The following is a 24,884-nucleotide window of genomic DNA, read 5'->3' as shown; positions in this document are numbered from 1 at the left end:
CCCAAGGCTCTCTTGTCTTTCCATCGCTGTCCTTCCTTCTAATAGGAACATACTTTTTCTGTACTCTGTGCTATTGGTCTTTAAACATCCTTCACGTATCTGATGTAGACTTGCCAGAAAACAAGAGGTTCCCAATTATCTCTTCTTAGCTCCTGCCTAGTCCTCGTTGTTTGTCCTACTCCAGTTTAAAACTCTACCCCACAAGGACCATACCTATTTTATCTATAGCTATCCTGAAAGTTAAGGAGTTGTGGTCGCTGTTCCCGAATTGCTTACACACTGAAAGGTCAGTCATCTGGCCAGGCACATTGTAGGAGTTGTGGATGGAGCTGTAGGTTGTCGAAGGTTACAAGAGGATATAGACAGGCTGCAGAGCTGGGCAGAAAAAATGGTAGATGGAGTTCAATCCGGACAAGTGTGAGGTGATACATTTTGGAAGGACAAACCAGAAGACTGAGTACAGGATTAATGGTCAGTTACTTAAGAGTGTGGATGAACAAAGGGAACTTGGGGTTCAAATCCATACACCCCTCAAGGTCACTGCACAGGTTGATAGGGTAGTTAAGAAGGCCTATGGGATGCTAGGCTTCATAAACAGGGGAATTGAGTTCAAGAGTAGAGAGGTCATGTTGCAACACTACAAATCTCTGGTGAGACCGCACTTAGAGTATTGTGTTCAATTCTGGTCACCTCATTATAGGAAAGATGTGGAAGCTATGGAGAGGGTGCAGAGGAGAGTTACCAGGATGTTGCCTGGTTTGGAGAACAAGTCATATGAAGCAAGGTTAGCAGAGCTGGGACTTTTCTCTTTGGAGCATAGAAGAATGAGAGGGGACTTGATAGAGGTCTACAAGATTATGAGAGGCATAGATAGGGTGGATAGTCAGTACCTGTTTCCCAGGGCACCAATAGCAAACACCAGAGGGCTTATGTACAAAATTAAGGGAAGGAAGTTTAGGGGAGACATCAGGGGTAAATTTTTTTCACAAAGAGTTGTGAGTGCCTGGAATGACTTGCCAGGGATGGTGGTGGAGGCTAAAACATTATTGGTATTCAAGAGCCTCTTGGACAGGCACATGGATAAAAGAAAAATGGAGGGTTATGGGGTAGTGTGGGTTTAGTACTTTTTTTTTAAGGATTATATGGGTCAGCACAACATGGAGGGCTGAAGGGCCTGTACTGTGCTGTAGTGTTCTATGGTTCTATGGTATCCAGCACCAGGTCCCTCCTCGTGTTGGACTGTCCACAGATTTAATAAACCTTCCTGGATACACTTAACAAATTCTGCCCCATCTAAGCCCCTCCCAGTTTGTATCAGAAAAATTGAAATCCCCCAAGACAACAACCTTATTACTTTTACACATTTCCTTAATCTGTTTACGTATCTGTTCCTCAATGTCCCGGTGGTTATTGGGGGGGGGAGGGGATCTGTATACAATTTCATCAGTGTAATTGCACCCTACCTATTCCTGAGTTCCACCCAAAGGGACTCAGTTTCTGACCCGTCTACTATGTCCCCCCATCAGAGTGCAGCTATGATATTGTGTCTGATCAGCAGTGCAACTCTTCCTACCCCCCCCCCGATCTTTTACCTTCTCTATCTTTTCTAATACATTGAAAATCTCATACATTAATCACCCGTTCCCACCCCTCTCTCAACCAAATTTCAGTAATGGCCACAACATCGTAGTTCCATGTACTGATACATGCTCTAAGTTTATCACCTTAACCCATAATACTCCTAGCATTAAAATAGTCACACTTCAAACTCTCTGACCCATCATAACTGTTATTTTGATTCAATACTTTCCCTGACACCCATCTGATCCTTTACTGACTGACCTGGTGCTCCGGTTCCCAGCCCCTGCAAAACTAGTTTAAAGCCTCCTGATTAGCATGAGTAAGCCTCCTGGCCAGGAAATTAGTTCCACTCCAGCTCAGGCGCAACCCGTCCTTCTTGTACATGTCACACCTACCCTAGACGGGGTCCAAGAACTTGAAACCATGCCCCCTGCACCATCTCCTCAGCCACCTATTCATCCATGCTATTGTCCCATTCCTACCTGCACCAGCCCATGGCGCTGGAGGTCCTCCTCTTCAGCCTCTTTCCTAACTCTACGTACTCGCTGTGTAGGACTTTTCCCTTTTCTGCCTGTCTTTGGGGTTGATATGCACCCTGACCTCTGGCAGTTCACTCTCCCCCTTGAGAATATCCTGCAGCCACTCCAATGTATCTTGGACCCTAGCAACCGGAAGGCAACAAACCATCCTGCTGCCTTGTTTGTGGCCACAGAACGAGACTGTCCCGCAAATTATCAGGTCCCATATCACTCCCACACTTTACCCTTCCCTCCTGAGCATCAGAACGGCCACAGTGCTACTAGCCTGGCTGCTGCTGTTGTACCACGATGGGTCATCTTCACCCCCCACCGCCAGCAGTGTCCAAAGAGGTATTCTTATTGATGAGGGGAATGGCCACAGGGGAACCCTGCACTGATTTCTCAATCCCCTTACCTCTCCTGGAGGTCTCCCATTTACTGTCCAAGGCCTGGACTCTGGGCATAGCCACCTCTTCAAAAGTCTCATCTATAATATCTTCAGCCTCCTGAATAATCATGAGTACGTCCAACTCCAGCTCCGACTCCTTGACCCAGTCAGTCAGAAGCTAAAGTTGGGTTCACTTCCTGCAGATGTAGTCATGAGGGAAACTATCAGGTAGCCTAATTTGAAAATGCAAACATGAGGAAATCTGCAGATGCTGGAAATTCAAGCAACACACACAAATTACTGGTGGAACGCAGCAGGCCAGGCAGCATCTATAGGAAGAAGCACAGTTGACGTTTCGGGCCGAGACCCTTTCAGTCCTGACAAAGAGTCTTGATTAATCTGTTGGAGTTTTTCAAGGATGTAACCAGGAAGTTAGACGGGGGAGATCCAGTGGATGTAGTGTACCTTGATTTTCAGAAGGCATTTGATAAGGTCCCACATAGAAGATTGGTGGGTAAAATCAAAGCTCAGGGCATCGGGGGGAAGGCATTGACATGGATAGAAAACTGGTTGGCAGATAGAAAGCAAAGGGTAGCGGTGAATGGGTGTTTCTCGGAATGGCAGGTAGTGACTAGTGGGGTGCCACAGGGCTCGGTATTGGGACCACAGCTGTTTACCATTTACGTTAACGATTTGGATGAAGGCATAGAAAATAACATCAGCAAATTTGCTGATGATACTAAGCTGGGTGGCAGTGTGACATGTGATGAGGATGTTAGGAGAATTCAGGGTGACTTGGATAGGCTGGGTGAGTGGGCAGATACTTGGCAGATGGCGTTTAATGTGAATAAGTGTGAGGTTATCCACTTTGGGAGTAAGAACAGGAAGGCAGATTATTATCTGAACGGTGTAGAGTTGGGTAAGGGAGAAATACAAAGAGATCTCGGAGTTCTTGTTCATCAGTCACTGAAGGTGAATGAGCAAGTGCAGCAGGCAGTGAAGAAGGCTAATGGAATGTTGGCCTTTATTACAAAGGGAATTGAGTACAAGAGCAAGGAAATCCTCTTGCATTTGTACAGAGCCCTGGTGAGACCACACCTGGAGTATTGTGTACAGTTTTGGTCTCCAGGGTTAAGGAAGGACATCCTGGCTGTAGAGGAAGTACAGCGTAGATTCACGAGGTTAATTCCTGGGATGTCTGGACTGTCTTATGCAGAGAGGTTAGAGAGACTGGGCTTGTACACGCTGGAATTAAGGAGATTGAGAGGGGATCTGATTAAAACATATAAGATTATTAAGGGATTGGACAAGATAGAGGCAGGAAATATGTTCCAGATGCTGGGAGAGTCCAGTACCAGAGGGCATGGTTTGAGAATAACGGGTAGGTCATTTAGGACAGAGTTAAGGAGAAACTTCTTCTCCCAGAGAGTTGTGGGGGTCTGGAATGCACTGCCTCGGAAGGTAGTGGAGGCCAATTCTCTGGATGCTTTCAAGAAGGAGCTAGATAGGTATCTTATGGATAGGGGAATTAAGGGATATGGGGACAAGGCAGGAACCGGGTATTGATAGTAATTGATCAGCCATGATCTCAAAATGGCGGTGCAGGCTCGAAGGGCCGAATGGTCTACTTCTGCACCTATTGTCTATTGTCTATAAAGAGTCTTGGCCCAAAACGTCGACTGTGCTTCTTCCTATAGATGCTGCCTGGCTTGCTGCGTTCCAGGTAGCCTAATTTGGCTCTTTTACCTTAAGCTCCCTGATCCCCTCTGTTTCATTACATTCAATCCAGTATAGCTAATCCCCAAGTAGGGTCTAGGGTCTAGAAAGCCATCTCATAGGCATCCAACAAGCTCACTGTCTTGAGATCCATTATCAACCTAATTTTCCCAATCGATCTGCATGTTAAAATCTCCCATGACTATCATAACATTGCCCTTTTGACACGCCTTTTCTATCTCCTGTTGTAATCTGTGGTCCACATCCCAGCCACTATTGGGAGGCCTGTATACAACAGCCATCAGGGTCTTTGTACCCTTGTAGTTTCTTAACTCAACCCACAAGGATTCAACATCTTCCGATCCTATGTCATATCTTTCTACTGATTTGATGTTGGAAATCCATGTATTATGTTTATGTAAGCCCAAATGTATTGTTCGTCAGATCTATTTGTCTCTAGATCTATTTTTAGAAACAAAATAAACTGCCTTTCTTCTGTTACAATGTAATTTTATTATAATTACAACTTTTAAATGACTGAATTTATACTATCAAAATATTGGAAATAATGTGGTTATTATCACCAGTCATTTCCTAAAAGAACATCTGCCTTCAAGAAATGTACATCAATTTTGTTCTAAACTTGAACATAAAATCATTATTTTACATCTAATCTTTTCCCTAGTGTTTTACAATATTTGCTGGTATTCTTTGGTAAAATTGTGAACGGGATTGGTGTCAGTACCTGGATTTCTGGTGTAGATTAGAGACAAAAAATCCTTGAGCATGAACTGTAGTCTCTTTCCCCTTCACTTCTCCAACACTGGTGACAACTTAATCTGGGCATCTTCCATGTGAAACATTCTCCAAAACATGTTGAAAGATTGAATAAATGGCTCCTGATTCTAAGTTGCAATACAGAAAGGTCCTGCACTGTATTGTTTGGTGGGGTTCTGGCTTCTGTTTATTGCCAGAGATCAATCCTGTATGTTTGGGGGGATGTTCCGTGTGGTAGCTCCTCCACTGTACCAAAGCTTTTCCTCCATTTTAGGAGGTTGGAAACTGGCATATGATGATGTAGTAGGTTCCGTGGATCCGAGTTCTGTTTACCTTTTTCAATTTTTATTGTAGTGTGTCTTCAGATCTCTGGGGGATCAATGCCTGCAAGTCTGTAAATAATGTTGAGTGTGGGGCACAGTGTGCCTGTGATTATTTGGCAGGCTTCGTTAAGCAACGGGCCTATGTTCTTCACGTGGGCTGATCTGCCCCACACAGGTGCACAGTATTCTGCAGGTGCGTAGCAGAGTGCTAGGGCAATTGATCGAAGTGTGTGAGCATTAGCTCCCCATTTTGTGCCTGCTAATTTTTTCAGGAGAGAATTGCGAGAGCCAACTCTCTCAATTGAAGAGAACTTTTGGATGTGGGTGGCAAATGAGAGTGTCCTATCCAGTGTCACGCCCAGGTAAATTGGAGTCCGATGGTGTTCCATTCTTGAGTTTCCGAGCTGCTTCTTGATTTCTCAGGTGGAATTTGAGTTATTGATGGATTTGGGGTCGAGTCAGGAACGTTCACGCCGTGACCCTGTTAGCCTGAAAGGAGACCAATCCTGACATCACGCGGCAGACCAAGTGATCCAGTGGGTGGTAAAAGGATAAACCCTTGGCCCACTGGAAATCATGAAAATCGTTAGCCACAACATCGAAGGCTTTCAGCCACAGTAAAGCAGAAATCCTGGCAAACTTAAAACCTCTTGTGCATACAAGAAGCTCGTAGGCTGAACAACCAACCCTATGTGCCAGGAATGCACTTGGCTATTGACACCCCTAGCCAAACTTATGGAAGTTCAATCTTTGTTAAAGATAAATCTGCAGTAATGAGCACAGCAAACCTCCAAGCTGGCTGAGTGGAACTTCTGAAAGTTGAAGCAAAACACTTAAATATCATCTCAGTCTACAGCATCTACTGAAGGACCTGTACTTTGGTGCAACCTTCTGTGATCCTTAAAATCTATGAATGATACTCGAATGAAGTTTGAAAAAGAAGTTAAATCACAATGCCAGCAAACCAAATGCATGCATGCACACACAAAGTGAAGGACATTCTGCTTAATCAGACATTTCAATGCCACAGCTTAATTACAGCCTTTGTCCAACTTTTGAACAAATCAATTGCTTTAATTTATACAAAGAAAGTAAAACCAGGTTAAGAAATTCCATGACTCTTGGTAATAAAACTCAATTCCATCAGTATTCACTGTTCATCATCACTTTTGTCACTGACAGCCAAAACCCAAGGATAGTTTCTGAAACATCACTCCTTTCCAGGCATGCAGTTTGACTGGATGACATGCATTCTTGATAGAGACTGCTGAAATCCAGAGCAAAAAACAAAATGTTGTAGAAATAAAATTTAATAGTCAACAGCACCTATGGTGTGTACAATTGGCCATTGTGGTTATTCACATCCACAAGCCCCAATATTTGCATCCATTAAAAAAAAATTAAGAATGCAATTTTGAAAAAGTAGGGACTATAATAATTCTTTTAAATAGTAATGATGCTAATGTTTTAAGTTGATGACTGATGTAGAGACAATGTTCGAACTGTAATTTTGTCAATAGGTTGGTGCGTGTCCTAGTGGACAAGGCTAGTAATCTGAAGGTCATTGGTTCGAGCCTCAGCTGAGGCAGTGTTTGTATCCTTGAGCAAAGCACTTAACAACACATTGCTCTGTGACGACACCGGTGCCAAGCTGCTTGGGTCCTAGTACCCTTCCCTTGGACAACATTGGTGGCGTGGAGAGGGGAAGGCTTGCAGCTTGGGCAACTGCCGGTCTTCCATACAACCCTGCCCAGGCCTGCGCCCTGGAAACCTTCCAAGGCGCAAATCCATGGTCTCACGAGACTAACGGATGCCAAAAATTTTGTCAAGTTTTTAGTAGTACTGAGTTACATGCAATGAAATTAGACTATCAGCTGAATTGAAATTGGACTAACATTAAGCAATCTTCTGTACAGCAAAATCAGCTTAGTCTGTCAATTTAAGGAATGGAGATGGCCAGAAGCTTCACACTACTGGAGGAAGATAATTCTCGCAAAAAGTGCATAAAAGTTAAGATAATTTTTGTTTGCTTGGGGTTATTGACAAATGCAGCATTAATTTTCCATCCTTAAATTCCCCCAAAAAGTTGATGAGCCACTGTGCTGTTGAGTAAGACAAGGATTTAGACAGAGTAACAAGGAGCAATGTCATATCCCAGTTAGTGCTATTCATGATTTGGGTTGGTTGGGGAAAGGGACCACGCAGGTCGTTATATTTCCTAATACCTATTGCCTTGGTTATCCTAGGTGGAGGAGACTGCGGATCTGAGAGCTACTATTAGAAAGTCTTTGGTGAGTTGTTTTGAGCTGGTGGAATATACAGTACTTTGGAGATGGTGCATTGACCTTGGACTTGTAATGGAGGGAGTTAATGCTGAAGATGTATGGGATGCTGTGGAGCTGTCTGCTTTATTCTGGATTATAATGAGCTTCTCAAGGTTGGTTGGAGCTGCTTGTCTGGACACATATAGAGCAAATGCCTTCAAGATCTTGATTTGAATGTTGTAGATGGTGGAAGATATTTGGTAGTCAAAACTTGGGCTCAGTTTATAATTACTGCATTTCTAAGGTAGGTACGATTAAGTTTCTGCTCATTAATGAACCCTGCACACTCCTTCACTTCCTACTACTCCACTTTATTCCTGAGCGTTCAGAGACAATGTTGTTGAATGTCTGTTGAGTAGTAGCTAAACTGCTTGCTGGGTTGGTACTACTCCAGTGTAAATGCCACTTGTCATTTATCAGCCTATACTTCAATGATGCCAATTGTTATGTGTGCTGAGAAGCACTGCTTCGCTGTCTGAGGAGTTATCAATGGAATTAAGCATTTTGTTATCGTCGGTGAATGTACTCTCGCTGACCACATGGAGTTTATTGGTGGATTTGAAGAGGAGGATCAGTTTTAACTTTGGTGTTTGGAGATAGATGAAGAATTGCGGTTGGTGGGAAAATACAAGATGGTTGGTTGGGATCGTAGACACAAGAGATTCTGCAAATGCTGGAAATCCAGAGTAACACATGCACAATGCTGGAGGAACTTAGTGGTCAGGGAGTATATATGTAGAGAAATAAACAGTCGCTGTTTTGAACTGAGACCATTCATCAGGACTGGAAAGGAAAGGGGAAGAAGGCGGAATAAAAAATCTGGTGGTGGGGGTTGTTGGGGAAGGAGCACAAGCTGGTAGGTGATGAGTAAAACCAGGTAAGGGAGGAGGTGGATGAGTGGGGGGGGGGGGGGGAGACAATAAAGTCATCGGTGGAAGAAGGACTCTGATAGGAGGTGATGGCAGGGTGAAAGGGAAGGAGGAGGGGCACCAGAGGGAGATGATGGAACTAGTGTCACCTGTCACTTTCCAGACTCTATGGCAGCTTGAAGATTGTCACAGGATCAAGAAAAATAATGCAGGGGATGAATCAGCGTTCTTTCAAAAAAAACACGTGGAACCCCATGATTTAAACCTACAAGGGACTGAAGGAAGTCAAAGGACTAAGCCTGGGGAATCCTGGAGTTGGTCATGATTGGTGAGAAGGAATGAAGTGGGAACTGTATCTACAATTGGGCAGGTTGGGTGGAAATTGCACATGAGTGGTGGCCTGATTGGTGATGTTGTGGATAGTCTATAGCAATTGATCAGTGGTAGATATAAGCAGAGAAATGGCAGATGGAGTTTCATCCAGCTGAGAATGAGGTGTGCACTTTGGGAGATCAAATGTAAAGAGAAAGTGTTCAGTTAATGACAGGATCCTTAACAGTGCGGACACACAGAGGTACCTGGGGTACAGGGCCTTGAAAGTGACTGCAGAGGCCGATGGGGTTGTAAAGGTGCCAGTGGCTTGCTGGACTTTATTCATTGAGACACTTGAGTTCAATAATCAGGAAGGTACGTTGCAGCTTTATAAAACTCTAGTTAGGCCCAGCTGAAGCCTAACCAGAGTTGGGCTGTGTCTTTGTGATACTCTGGTATGATTCATTTCTGATTGCCCATTACAGGAAGGATGTGGAGGCTCTGGAGAAGGTGCAGTAGAGGTTTGCCAGGATGCTGACTGGATCAGAGAGCATGTGCATAAAGGAGAGTTTGGACAAATGTGGTTGGTTTTCTCTGGGGTGGTGGAGGCTGAGGAGAGGCCTGATAAAATCTATAAAAGAACAGATAGAGTAAAGAGTTGGTACATTTTTCTTAGGTAGAAATGTCTAATACCAGATGACATACTAGGGTTGAGGGGTGGAGATATATCTCTACCAAACAAGGTATAAGTCACTCCTTATCTCCACTAGCCCGCAGGTCACCCTTGGGCAAGGTGTTGCAGCTGGTTAGACCACAGCCCCCAATCAGGGCCATGTGAAGCCATGGGAGCAGGTGGTGGATGGTCATATGATCAACCGGTGCGTATCTTGTCCTGATTATGTGACCACTGACGCCAGGCAGACAATCAGACAGGAGTATTGACAATGGCTGGGGTCAAGCCAGAAGAAGACAATGGCAAACACTTCTGTAGGAAAATTGGCCAAGAACCATCATGGTCATGGAAAGACCATGATCTACCCATTATACGACATGGCACATAATGAACAAATGCATAACATTGTGGGGTGAAGGGCTGTTCCTGTGTTCTAAGTATATCAAGTTTGACGTACAAAAGGCTGTATACTAAGATCACAAACTGACAGTACATCATTCCCAATTTGTCTGGTAGCTTTGTAGCATCCGAGTCTGGAGCCTGGAGATACTAACATGCTTAAAATAAAGAAAATGCTTAAAGGGGGAGTCAGAGAATGAAGGAGTCAGTGGGTGGATGGGTCAAGAATGGATTTTGGAGAGCAGAGTAGCACTGATTCTGAAAGAGACCAGACTGGTGCTTGAGAAAAGAAGATCATGCCAGTGATAAGCTGATAACAGTAACAAGAAAGTTGGGCAAGGTTTAGAAGATAAAGACGTACAAAGTTCTAATGTGTAGCAACAAAACTTTTATTCATAAAAAGACACATAAATGTATTCCAAATATTGTACAATTCCAATTCCGAAAATATAGTTTACAAAGGCAAAATAAACTGACTTTGCTTGTGTGTTGCTCAAACTGAAACAACACTGCAGAGTTTATGATAGCGGATCAGTATCCAGAGGTTGGCTGTTAAACGAACGACAGGTTGTGAAGTAAAATACAAAAATTTGACTATTTGTGAGTTTGCTGGCAAAAAATGTTAATTGCAAACTGCTTTTTAAAATCAAATTCAAACTGGTTCATTCCCCTCCAGGGAGGGGACCTGCCACCTTACCCAGTTTGCTCCAATGTAATTAACGCACTTCTTTCTAATGTATGTAATATCGCCAGTTTTTCACAGCAACAAATACACCTATGTGTCACAAATGGAGATTCAAAACCTAACCAGTGACTATGAAGATTTAACACCAATAGCTATACAAGTTTTCTTTTTACCTTAAACTTCTAGTTAAAGCAATTTACTGGTTGTAGATGTTTTGATTAATATTCCATTTTTTATTCTATAATTCTCCTAACCAGTTTCTTAAAATCTGAAAATATCAAACGTGAAGAAAATATTGAAAGGAATGTCAAGTGTTCCTGTAAATACAGCTGCAAGCTGCAGGCAAAAATGAGGATGTCGGTGTATTTATAGATCTTAAAAGCAAGGTGGTAAATTATTGAAGGAATCACAAATATACTAACACACAACTGTGTGCTCAGGTGATTATCAAATCAATCTCCCCAGCAGAGGAAGTATTGAAATAGAATTCTCAGATTTGACAGAGACTGATAGGAAATTAAAAGGCAAACAGGGCACTTTAAATGTAGAAGCAGACTTGACGGGAATTCAGTAAAATCAACCAATCAATCCTTGATCAGAAGTGAAACATTACAAAACAGAGCTGGTGCCCAAGGTTCTGATGGCACGCAACCCTACATTTAACCTTAACAAAATGCTGGAAACGACAGGCCAGGTTCTGTCTGGGATTAAAAACGACCTGAACTGGAAGGAAGTTTTTACTGTGACTGAAGGCATTAGTGTACCAAAAAAGATGGGACTGTTTGTCACTTGCAGTGCAAACACAACTTCAGATGTTTCTTTCTACACCTCAGACCAAATCATATCTATAGAAGGAAGTTTAAGGACGATTTTAACCTTGCTCTATCTCATTAAAGAGAATCCAGAAAGGCAGGATGGTGACAAGCATATGCACTGAATGAAACAGATGTATGGCATTGGGACCAGAGGATGGGAACAAAACAAAATGGACAACACAGGAAAAAGAACTGAAAGTTTTGGTGGATCATTTATTGAAACCAATACCTCAACTCTGAAGATTGTATATAGTTTACCGTATATAATAGTGTCTTTTTATACAGCATCCCAATGAGACAAAATTTGATAACAGTACACAAATTACCCTGATAAATGTTCAATCCCCATAATGTCTAGAACCAGAAAACAGAGACAACCTTACAGAAGGAAGGTGTACAGACCGATCAAATTTAATTGCATTACATATAAATCAACTTCCAGTAAGACAAAGTGTGATTGAATATATGTCAAAGCCATAATTAATTTTTCAGAGGACTGGTCAATTTAATTACTAGCTTTTAGAACCAATTTGATATTATCTGTTATACCAGACTGTGTGTACATTTTGCCATCTCTGATTTTTATGGTGCCTATTTCCTAAAATAAAATGTCATTCTGCAGATCTTGCATTCAGGCAAAGCAACAACCAGCAGAACTCCACTGCCAAAGGTTCTTGTCTAATCTCAAGAAAGCAACTTGAAGAGTCAAGAGTGTAAGCTCATTAAGCCCATTATGAGGAAATTTAGAGTGTTGAATGAAGACAGATGAATTGTTTTCAGAGCAACAAAAATAAAAGCTTTTATTTGTTCATTTGAATATAAAACAGGCGTTATCACAGATGTACAAAGCGTACTGGTGGTTTAACATACAAGAAAGATTGCTGTCCTTTGCACAGTAAAATCCATTCTGATTGGTTGAGTACATGACATTCTCTACCAGTTACTAGACCTTATGACTGAACGCTGCCAACATTCAACTGATAAAGGGACAGTCCTCCCTTGGGTAAAGTGTCAAGCAGGATAATAATAACAAGCACCGTGAGGAATCTGATCCTGTTTCTGATATTGTATGATCTTCATGTACCTTCCATTTTTGTGCATGTGCATCGTTTTGATTACATGGTTTTCTTTAACTTCAAAGCACTAGATCACAAGACAAACAGTTTTTTTTTATACATTCTAATGCATGGTTTATCTACAATAAGTTTTCTAATACGGGACAAGCCTTCTTTATTGCTGAGTCTGGTAGGACTCTGGATGGTTGCTTCTTCCACTCTCACAACAGAACAAGAAACCTACTTTACTACAAATAGTAAATGTTAGACTCTCTTTACAAATGGCAGGTAGCAGAGGATACAACAAACCTGGCATCAAAATTAAATGTAGCTAAGGTGATAATACCTAATGTGCTGGATTTGGTTCTGTGGGACTGTCACTTTAGTTCACTAAATTCACTTTAGTTTGTTCCCCAGTAATGGCAAACACTGCTTACATACACTGGACGATATTCAATATGCAAGGGTTCAGTCACGCATTAAGGCAGTATTCGAAGCTTCATAACCAGCTCCAGGCAGCCTGCGACTCTAGACACGTGAATCTTCTATCAAGCTTCTGCAGTGCTGCTGTCAGAACACAATTTAGCATTTGAATGAATTTTTAAAATGTTGTCAACTTGTCCCTGCTTATCCAGCACTTCTTACCAGTTAATTGCAAACCCAGCAATATTTCCAAGAGCTCAAAGAAACCGACTGTCGACCAGATTCGTTCTCTTAACTTGAAGCATACGGGAGAACATTTGGCTTGACACATGGCAACTGACCTTTAATAAAACATAGGGTTATGACAAAATGGAGTAAGAGCAAAGGTGCCAGCCACCATTTTGTGTGCATGCTGCATCTTATTAGACAGAAAAAAATTAAGTTTCTGACATTTTATTGCAAATATTTGTTTTAATTTTTTACAACATTGTTGTAAAGATTTTAACTGTAAAAAAAATTAACACCATTTCTTGTACATAAGTTTCTATAATTAAAAAGGTTTACTTGAAAAATGGCTCTTTTGCAGTTATTTAATTTCTGAACTTTTTTCTTAACAGTTTAAGAAAAAGTTAAGAAAAATTCTTATTATAAACATGATTATTAGCAGCAGTAGAAAGTTTGAAACTATCATAAATAGCTTGGACTCTGAAACACACAGGATAGTACATGCACATCCTGACAACCACACAGTCTACTCTGTGTAACCTGCCACGTGTGGAGAGTCTAACAATCGTCAGTGTATGTGTGCACATGCGAACACAAAGTTATTAATGAACACCAGCCAATCTGGCACAATACAATTTTTTATTGAGTTTTTTAAAATATTTTAGTGCACTTTAAACTTCAGTTAATTCACAAGCATAAAGATGTCCACAGATCTTTTCACAAACTCTATCTTCCGATGGAAGGTGCTTGCGTGACGCCACATCGTGTGCTGAGATTACTGCACCTCTGAGGTGGACCGAGTGAATAACACAACCTTATGTTCATTTAAAAACCGGGACACCATGCAAGTCAGAATTACTGCTTTTCTCAATATTTCTTCAATTGGTAAAACCATAGATCTGATGAGTTACCTCGAATATAGTGTGCAGATGTGCAGCTATCCACATAAAATAATGCAACACTTTGCCTCTTAATAGCAAACATTTAAAAGAGTAAAACATTCTCAAATGTCTCTCTCTTAATATACTTCTAAAGAACAAAATAAATTAAAACTGTTTTGTACATAATTACACGATATGAAGTTACTCGGTAGTTTTCTCCTTTTTTTGTAGTACAATGATAATCATCACATTGAAAACGTATTTGAACCCTTTTGTTGGATATGCCTGCAATCTGCACCCCTGTTGTTAGGTAGCAGACTCCTCCTGACTGCCCTTGCACGGTTTCCTCGAGCTCCGGTTTAAGAGGGAGCTCATGACTTGGTTGCAACTTCTAAGGTGCCGATAGGGTAGATTTTACTCTCGTACCTCTTAATATCAAATACCAGACATACAAGAAAAAAAGGAGGAATAAAATATCTTCAGTCAGTCATCCCTAGGTAGAAGGTTCCTTGTTTACAACTCATTTTTTCGACAATTTTTGACCAAATCTCAAGAATCAACAACTTAAAATACTTGCTTTTGCCACAGTATGTGAATACATAAAAAGCACCCCCTTAGAGGGCAGATTAAAAAACGTAAGCAACTTCAGCTGATATAACTTAAAAATACAGAGCGCAGATAGTACACTTACTTTAAAAGCAGTTAATCAACCAACAAGCAAGAAACAGTTCCATGACGGGATTTTGACCTTCAAAGGGCTGTGTACTAATCATTGTCTTTGTGGTACAAAGGAAAGTTTCACATCTTTGTGACGAGTCACTAGTGCTTGCGTGTGCAGAAAGGCCCTTCTGGAGTGGCTATTTGTCTTTTGGTTTCTGCACCGTTTGTGGTGAACACCAAGAATTCTTTTTACATATGTACACACACATAGTTGAAGGAAGCCTTAAGCAAGAGGCTACATGTTGTAGGCCACATAGATAGGATCGAGTTGGTCTGCCAAAAACCCATCCCTTAGATGCATGCGTTGCTTTTCTCCACGAGAGTTTATTGGGATCACTCCGACATCAACCACAACTACAACTCCTACAATAAGGTAATGTTCCTCCAGAACCACATTAGTGACCAGAGGAACAAGGTCCAAAGCCTCTTGCTCCGATCCATCCAGTTCCACGACGACCACCAAAAGATTTGTCCAGGTAAACACCGCACTGGAAGAAAGCAAAAAGAGAGAAATAAGGAAGTAGCGGTGGTGCTTTATTTTGAAATAGTAATTTGGATTAAACGAATACTTTCAGCAGTTATCCGTCTTGTATTCACTGTCCAGTTTCTCCAGAAGTGAAAACACTTGTTCCATGTGGGAAACTGCTCTTGTTTCCTGCTGTGACCTACCAACATGTCCCTAGCCTTGACCTAACCCTGATTCTAATCAGGACCTGGTTTGCCGAGGTTATCCCACCTCATTGTTATCCAATATGCTTGCCAATTTAGTTTCCGTTGCAGGATTTCAACCAGTGCCCCAGGAATGGAAAAGTCCACAGAAAGTGATGGATATAGGCCAGTCTATCACAGGCAAAGTCTTTCCCACATTGAGTACATTTACGTGGAGCACTGCCACAGGAAAGCAGCATCCATCAAAGATTTCCACCAGCTAGGCCATGCCCCCTCCTGCCTCTACCATCAGGCAGGAGGTACACACCATCAGCATCAGGAACACCCTACAAACATCAGGCTCCTGAACCGGTGAGGATAACTTCACCCACCACCATTCTGAACTGATTCTACAATCTACAGACTCACTTTCAAGGACTCTTTACAACTCATATTCTCAGTATTATTTTTTATTTGCAGTTCATTTCCTTTTGGTGTTTTGTCAGTCCATGTCTGTTTACCTATAGCTTTTATTTGGTAAATTCTATTGTATTTCTTTTTTATTTAAATCTGTAAATGCCTGCAAGAAAATGAATCTCGATGTAATATATGGTAACATATAGATTCTTTGATAATAAATTTACCTTGAACTTTGAACTCTCCTTTTTTGACTAATTACATTTTTAAGCAGCTCCATTGTTATCACCAGGTTTCCAGTGCCTAATAATAGGATGAACTGTTCCAGGCCACAGGAAACCCCTGATCTTTGTGCACACACCAATTACAGAACTCCACCATCACCCTGCAAAGTTTGGTGTTACCTGCAAACTTTAAAATCTGGCAACTATAAAGAAGGAAATAGCCACACAGTTTACAATACTGGAAATGTACAGAGGATAAAATAAGTTATACCCTCATTATTTCAGAGTCACTCTCAAGCTTTCATGCCCTGTGCCTACTCCTGACTAGAACCATCCTAGCCTTTCCCCTTAACTATGTATCCTCATCAGCTTCAATTACATATCCTGCCCACAACAGACAGAATACACTGCCTCAACTTTATGATGGAAATTTCCCCAATCTGGGTCCATATTCGTATCAACACACACAAAATGCTGGAGGAACTCAACAGGCCAAGCAGCATCTACAGAAAAGGGTAAACAGTCAACGTATAGGACCGAGACCCTTCACCAGGACATTTGTATGCTAATATTAAATTGACAATTTTACTCATATTAATCATTTGGATTTAAGTAGAAATTCACTTTCCAATTTCACCAGAAGTAAACACTTGTTCTGTGCAGGAAACAAATTGACTGCATTTCCTCTTGTACCCCATACTACACTACAACATATCCCTAACCTTAACCTAATACTGATTCTGGCAAAGAAAACACCCTTTTCTTATTCTTGTTTTTAAGTCTTTGTCATTGACTTCTTGTGGCAGCATGAATCCCTCTTCCCAGAGCTAATTTCTCAATTCTGGCCATTATCCTGTGAATTCTGGGAATCTACACTGTACCTTGTAGAGAATAAAGCCGTGTTTTATCCACTCAGTGGCCACTTTATTAGGTACAGTATGTAATTAATAGTCACTGAATGCATGTTCATGGTCTTCTGCCTCTGTAGCCCATCCACTTAAAGGTTCGATGTGTTGTGCGTTCACAGATGCTCTTTTCCACACCACTGTTGTTGCCTTCCTGTCAGCTCGAACCAGTCTGGCCATTCTCCTCTGACTTCTCTCATTAACAAGGCGTTTTTGGTGAAAGAAATTGCTACTCACTGGATGCTCTTTTATGGTTGTCGTACCATTCTCTGTAAACTCTGGAGACTGTCGTGCGTGAAAATTCCTGGAGATCAGCAGTTTTTGAGATACTCAGCCCACCCCATGTGGCACAAACAATCATCCCAATATCAAAATCACTGAGATCACATTTCTTCCCCATTCGGACGTTTGGTCTGAACAGCAACTGAACCTCTTGACCAGGTCTGTGTGCTTTTATTCATTGAGTTCCTGCCACGTTGATTAGATAGTGGCATTAACAAGTAGGTGTACCTAATAAAGTGGCCACTGAGTGTATATTGTGACCTTGTTCATCTTCAGCAGTCACTCAGATGTGCTGTGACCATATCTCCTGCCACAGTGCAAGTAGATATCCATTAAATTATTTATGCTGAAGGCATTTGTTCCTATCTATCTCCCTTCTGCCTGAGTGCTTACTCAATCAGTGCATTCCTTGACTTCTTTTGTGACTTGGCATTTATTTTCCACACATTTCTTGTAAAAAAGCATATTAAATCTCTACAGCCTTGAGTAGCGCTTCCTGCAAAGAGGAGGCCAGAACACAATGAATCACAGTGTGGTTCTCTTCTACCAAACCTGTATACCATACATACTGTCAAAACCACGTTGGTCAAAACTCTGTTCTGGCAGCAGGGTTGGGCAGCATCTGAGGAAAATAAACGGCTGATATTTTAAATGAAGGCTCCAGTCCAAAACATCAGCTGCTCACTTCCTTCCACAGACGCTGTCTGACATGATGAATTCCTCTATACCCTTTGTATGTTCCTTGGAAAACATTTGTATCCTCTGAGGAACAGGTTTTCATTTATGACTAACAGAATGAAGCCACAACGGAGAAATGCACTGAATTCTCAATTGTTAGGTCACTTTTTGAGGGAAGGTAAAGGTCATCAGAATTTAAGGCAAGTACATTCTGTTAGCCATTAGACAATGATATGACCAGAGAAAATAACTTCAAATATAGTTAAGGAACTTAACATCATTACAGACCAGAGTTAGCTCATGAACAAGCCAACTTCCTGACTTGCAGGAATGGGCCAAAGCGCATTAAAGGCTATATATATATATATATTTGCATTGTGCAGAAACTGTTCTCCAGGCTGAGAGAAACCTACCACTCAGTGATGCTCTTGTGAGCGCGAATCACAGACGTTTCGATGTCAATGGGGTGATACCTCATTCCTCGCAACTCCATTGCTTCATCCAACGCACCCACAACATATAATGCATCATGGCGTTCTAACAAAACACAAATCATTGATTTTTATCAAACTCAGCTATTCCAAATGTTGATCAGTATAGGAATACTGAGGTAGAAATAAGAAAACAGAATGCAGAGTATAGATTTGAAATTACAGAGAAATTGCAACGCAGTTGAAGATGAAGTGCAAGGGCTATAATGATGTAGATTGGGAGACCAAGGGTTCATCTTTTAGCGTATGCAAGGTCTGTTCAGGAATCTGATAACGTGGGATAGAAGCTGTCCTTGATACTGGCCGTTCACATTCTCAGGCTTTGCATCTTCTGCCTGACGGGAGAGGGGAGACGAGGGAATGGCAGGCTGGGAAGGGTCATTGATTATGTAAACTGCTTTCCCGAAGCAGCAAGGAGCATAGTGGTCTTAGGCAGAGTCATTTCCCTCGAGCTTCTTAGGCTGCTGCGGTTGCTTTGGTGGTGTTTGGGAAGGCAATCCCAGCAGTAGCAAAAGAACTGCCATCTATCACAAACAAGGGGGAAATCGGAAGCTGCTAGAAATCCAAGCAACACACACAAAACGCTGGAGGAACTCAGCAGGTCAGGCAGGATCTATGGAAAAAAGTACAGTACTTGCCGTAAGGTCTCAGCCAGAAACATCGACTGTATACTCTTTTCCTAGATGCCGCCTGAGTTCCTCCAGCATTCTGTGTGTGCTGTTTACATATACAGAATGATTTAGCCTCCACAGCTGTCTGCGGCAATGAATTCCACAGATTCACCACTCCCTGGTCAAAAAGATTCCTCCTATCTCTGGTCGAAAGGGACATCCTTGTATCAGTGATGGATATTTGCTTTCTTTCTCAGTTTGCTAAGCTGCCTTTCAAGTGTCAGCATCTGCCACTTGAAAGATCAAAACAGTTAGTTGGAAGTGAACTACTGACTAACGGTTTGTTTAAATCCTGGTCGTAAAACAAGAGTTAGTTTTCAGTTCTTAAAATGTAAAGAGAAGGCTTTAATTAGTTTAAAGTTAAAACAAGTATTGTCCATAGAACAGCTTTGCAGATGCTCTGTCTGTGAGAAAACAAATGCTAGTCACTGCTCCTGCTTTACTTAAGTGTAATAAAAGAGAATGGGTGGCTATAATTTGGGTTGTTTCAAACAGACAAGCTGACTCCTAAGTTGCTTTGTTCAAGGAAACTTGTAGACTAAACAAAAATATCATTTAGCACATCAAATACCTGATGTGTATCCAACTATGTCTCCAAAAGAAGCTTATAGACTGTTTGTATTAAAAAGGTATCTGAGGAAATATCATATACGTGTGAAGTCACTCAAGTGGGAGAAAAAGGGTATAAATGTAGAGACCAGTTCAGGCTCATTAGGAATGGGATAAAGGAACATCAGGAAATCTGGAAGAAAATGGATGAATTAAAACCCATTCCTCCAAGTTCAGTTTCTGCAACGGACAACTTGTTTGCCTGCATTTTGGTATGTCTTTTAATTTTATAGGAATTATACCTGTGTTTTGAAAATCCTTTATTCATTGGGCTTTGTGCTTTGTCCTTACTGCTCTATGTTGTAGAGAGGCTTTGTATTTCAGAAATGGTTTGTAATTTGGAAATGTTTAAGATATAAATCCTTTGTGAGTTTTAAATGTGTTTTAAAAGGGTGTTATTTGGATTTAAATGTGTATCACTGTAAAAAAAATGAACAGTGTTTTAAGCTACTTTGTTAGCTGGAATCCTTGGTAGGGAGAGGGGATCCACCACTCAAGTAGTGTGTATTGGCAGCTGAATGTTGGTTGAAGAAATTCATCCTCATCTCTTTATTTTGAGGCTGTGCCTCCTTCTGATGGCAACATCCTCATTGCATCCTTTCTGTATCCACTAGGTTTCAATGTGTTTCTTCCCCTCCCTCTCATCCTTCTGAGTGTTCTCTCAGGTACAGGTCCAGAGACATTGAACACTCCTGATACATAAAGACTTTCATTCCCAGGATCATTCTTAAGAACTGCCTCTGGACCCTCTCCAAGGCTAACACGTCTTTCCTTAGCTACAGGGCCTAATACTCAAAATATGAATGGACCAAACCTTACAATGCAGCGATGGTACACAGGTTTGGACACAGTGAAGACTACATGATCGTTGGAGTGCTGTGGACCCAGTGAAGACTAGATGATTGTTGGAGTTCTGTGGACACAGTGAAGACTAGATGATCGTTGGAGTGCTGTGGACACAGTGAAGACTAGATGATTGCTGGAGTGCTGTGGACCCAGTGAAGACTAGATGATTGCTGGAGTGCTGTGGACACAGTGAAGACTAGATGATTGTTGGAGTGCTGTGGACCCAGTGAAGACTAGATGATTGCTGGAGTGCTGTGGACACAGTGAAGACTAGATGATTGTTGGAGTTCTGTGGACACAGTGAAGACTAGATGATTGCTGGAGTGCTGTGGACACAGTGGAGACTAGATGATTGCTGGAGTGCTGTGGACACAATGAAGACTAGATGATCGTTGGAGTGCTGTGGACACAGTGAAGACTAGATGATTGTTGGAGTGCTGTGGACACAGTGAAGACTAGATGATTGTTGGAGTGCTGTGGACACAGTGAAGACTAGATGATTGTTGGAGTGCTGTGGACACAGTGAAGACTAGATGATTGTTGGAGTGCTGTGGACACAGTGAAGACTAGATGATTGTTGGAGTTCTGTGGACCCAGTGAAGACTAGATGATTGTTGGAGTGCTGTGGACACAGTGAAGACTAGATGATTGCTGGAGTGTTGTGGACACAGTGAAGATTAGATGATTGCTGGATTGCTGTGGACACAGTGAAGACTAGATGATTGTTGGAGTGCTGTGGACACAGTGAAGACTAGATGATTGTTGGAGTGCTGTGGACACAGTGAAGACTAGATGATTGTTGGAGTGCTGTGGACACAGTGAAGACTAGATGATTGTTGGAGTGCTGTGGACACAGTGAAGACTAGATGATTGTTGGAGTGCTGTGCCTGTTTCCTGAGTATTATTGGAGATGCAGGCACGCAGCTACACACTACTAAATTGTGGCTACATACAATGGTGCTAGAAAGTTTGTGAACCCTGTAGAATTTTCTCTATTTCTGCATAGATATGACGTAAAATGTGATCAAATCTTCACATAAGTCCTAAAGCTATAGAGAACCCAATAAAATAAATACCACAAAGTAAACATCATACTTTTTCATTTATTTATTGAGAAAAATGATCCAGTATTACATGTAATTTTTGGGAAATGTATGTGAACCTTTGCTTTCAGTACAGCAATAACTTCAGCTGAACGTTTTTGGTAACTGTTGATCAGTCCTGCACATCGGCTTGGAGGAATTTTAGACCATTCGTCTGTAAAAAACTGTTTCAACTCTGGGGTGTTGCTGGGCTTCCTTGTCTGAACTGCTTGCTTCAGGTCCTTCCACAACATTTCTATAGGGTTAAGGTCAGGACTTTGACTCTGCCTTTCCAAAACATGAATCATCTTCTTTTTAAACCATTCTGTTGATTTACTCTTGTCTTTCACATCATTCTCTTGTTGTATTATCTAGCTTTCCTGATATTCTCCTGTAAAATGTCTTGATACAATTTTGGATTTATTGTTCCTCAACGACTGCAAGCTGTCCAAGCCCTGAGGTAGCAAAGCAACTCCAAACCATGATGCTCCTTCCACCATGCTTCACAGTTGGGATGAGGATTTGGTGTTGGTGTGCAGTGCCCTTTTTCCTCCAAACATCTATGGTCAACTACGGTCTCATCTGTCCACAGAACATTGTCCCACAAGCATTATAGAACATCCAGGTGGTGTTTTGCAAACTTGAGACGTGCAGCAATGTTTTTTTTTGGAGAGCAGTGGTTTCCTCCGTGGTGTCCTTCCATGAACACCATTCTTGTTCACTGTTTTATATAGTGGACACATGAACAGAGACTTTAGCAAGTTCTAGAGATTTCTGCAGGTCTTTTGCTGTTACCCTTGGGTTCTTTCTCACCTCTTTCAGCATTGAACATTGTGCTCTTGTTGTGATCTTTGCAGGAAGCCCACTCCTAGGGAGAGCAACAACCTACTGAATTTCCTCCATTTGTAGACAATTTCTCTTACTGTGTTCTGATGAACACTCAGGTCTTTAGAAATGCTTTCACAGCCTTTTCCAGCTTCAAGTAATTTTTTTAAGATCCTCTGAAAGTTGCTTTGATGGCAGAATGGTGTACATAAAGAGATCTTTCTTGAGAAGAGCAGGCTCTGCCAGTAACCTGACTTTGTGTGTATTTTTTTATATATAGGGCAGGGCACCTCAACAACCCACACCTCCAATCTCATTCTCATTGACTGGAGCACCTGACTCCAAACAGCTTTTGTCGAAGGCATTACCCCAGAAGTTCACATACTTTTCCAGCAAATACATGTGACATTCGATCATTTTTCTTAATAAATAAATGAACAAGTATAATGCTTTGTGTTATTCATCTAATTGGGTTTGCTTTATATAGTTTTAGGACTTGCATGAAGATCTGATCACACTTGAGCAGAAACAGAGAAGTCTCTACAGGGTTCACTAACTTTCTAGCACCACTGTAGGTGATGGGACGTCAGGAGGGCACTCACTGCTCAGTTACTGCTGATCCATTCTTACAGCCACCTTGTCGTGCGGCTGCTTCATTTATTTATTTATTCAGCGATACAGCACAGGCACTTCCAGACCAATGAGTTTCAGGAACAGCTTCTTCTCCTCCGCTCTCAGATTGCTGGACGTACATTGAACCCATGTACACCACTTACTTTTTGCACTGCTTATTTAATTTAATTATACATTATACAGGTGCCCCCTGCTTTACGAATGTTCCCTTTACGCCACTTCGCTTTTACAAAAGACCTACATTAGTAACCTGTTTTCGCGTTACAAAGAGGATTTTCGCTTTCACGAAAATTTTTCCCATATAAATTAATGGTACTTTACGCCATTTCGGCTTAAGAAAAGTTTCATAGGAATGCTCTACCTTTGTAGGGGGGGGGGACGACACCTGTATGTGTGTATGTATGTATATGTATATGTGTATGTATATATATATATATATATTGTAATTTATAGGTTTATAGATTATGTATTGCAGTGTACTACTGCCGCAAAGCAACAAATTTCAGGATGTATGCCAGTGCTATTAAACCTGATTCTGATACTGAGCGCGTGCTGTCCAGCTACGCCCATGTGACCAATTAATCTACAACCTCTACATCTTTGGGACGTGGCTGGAAACCCATACAGTCACAGGGAGAGCGTATAAACTCCTTATAGACTTGAATCGAACCCAGATCGCTGGTGCTGTAATAGCGTTGTACTAACCAGTACGTTACTGTGCCGCCATCAGTTACACTGAGGGGCATTAGCGATGCTCAGGATATTGATGAGTTTCTGGAACTACTGCTGAATGTCAAGGTGAACGAGCTAAGTGTTCTCTTACTGGAGAGGGTCGGTGCCTGACGTTTTTGGTGATGTGAAACTGCAGGACAGCTCTTGGCCTATATCTGAAAAGTCATCCATTTGTGCTGTTAGAGAAATTGTCCATGAAGAGGCTGTGCTCACAAAGAAGGATGTGAGTAGGGGAAAGGATACACAGAGAGTCTGAAGTAAGCCAGTATTCAGAAGGAGGAGCTTCTGATGCTTTGGAAAACATAAGGTTTGATAAACCTCTAGGCCAGATGAGGTCATTCCCATGTTGCTACAGGAAACAAGGGAGGAGATATATGGGGCCCTGCTAGAGATTTTTGCTTTTTCTTGGCCACAGGTGAGGTACTGGAGGATAGCAAATGTTGCCCCTTTATTTAAGAATAAAGCAGGGAAAAACCAGCTTACTACTAGTCAGTGAGCTGGCTTATGGGCATTTAGGGGATAGGACGGGAGTACACTTGGAAAAACGGCGACTGATTTGGAATAGGCAATATGGCTTTGTGCACAGCAAATGCAGTCTCATCAATTTCATTGGGGTTTTCTGAGGATGGAACTAAGAAGATAGGTGAAGGCAGGCAGTAAGGTATTTGACAAGGTAGGCTGGTGCAGAAGGTTAAGACAAATGGGCTCCAAGGTGAGCCCGCTGCCAGCTTAAGACCCAAACTGGCAGTGACAATGGCAGAGGGCACTTTTCCAATTAGATGCCTGTGACTGTTGGTGTACTGCAGGGATCAGTGTTGGGACCTTTGCTGTTTATGACACCTACAGTGGATTCCAGTTAACTGGGCCATTGGCTAATCGGGACAGCTATTTATTTGGGACAACTCTTAAAGAACAAAATTAAATCAAGAAAATAGCCGTGATTCCCTCTGTGTATTTGGGACAATATGCCAAATAATTGGGGCACAGGCCGTTGACAAATAGTTTTTAAATAGCGTCAGTCTCATGTGCTTGTGTTCAAAAACCAGTGATTTTTGTCACCGATATTTGGCGAGAAATAAGCAGTAAAACAATTCCGAAATGTTTTGATCACTATGGTTTCAAGCATTCAGACTTGCATTTGCCAGATATGGTTGGGA

The 24,884-nt window shown here is 41.7% G+C and overlaps 1 protein-coding gene across 3 annotated transcripts in view; it reads right to left on the bottom strand.

The window, feature by feature from the left end:
• Nucleotides 1–12,150: 12,150 nt before the first annotated feature.
• Nucleotides 12,151–24,884, bottom strand: part of LOC140732346 (disco-interacting protein 2 homolog C) — a 605,485-nt gene continuing 592,751 nt past the window's right edge. For all 3 annotated transcript variants that reach the window (XM_073054850.1, XM_073054852.1, XM_073054853.1), the window contains 2 exons: nt 18,252–18,375; nt 12,151–15,172 (listed from right to left, as the gene is read on the bottom strand). In XM_073054850.1, the coding sequence (XP_072910951.1) occupies nt 14,920–15,172; nt 18,252–18,375 (377 nt within the window). In that variant the 3' untranslated portion in view covers nt 12,151–14,919. The remainder of the gene's footprint in view (nt 15,173–18,251; nt 18,376–24,884) is intronic.

The sequence above is a fragment of the Hemitrygon akajei genome, chromosome 8, assembly GCF_048418815.1.
Source record: "Hemitrygon akajei chromosome 8, sHemAka1.3, whole genome shotgun sequence".
NCBI lineage: Eukaryota > Metazoa > Chordata > Chondrichthyes > Myliobatiformes > Dasyatidae > Hemitrygon > Hemitrygon akajei.
The sequence above is the reverse complement of the archived record's forward strand: the minus strand, read 5'-3'. Positions and strand labels throughout refer to the sequence as shown.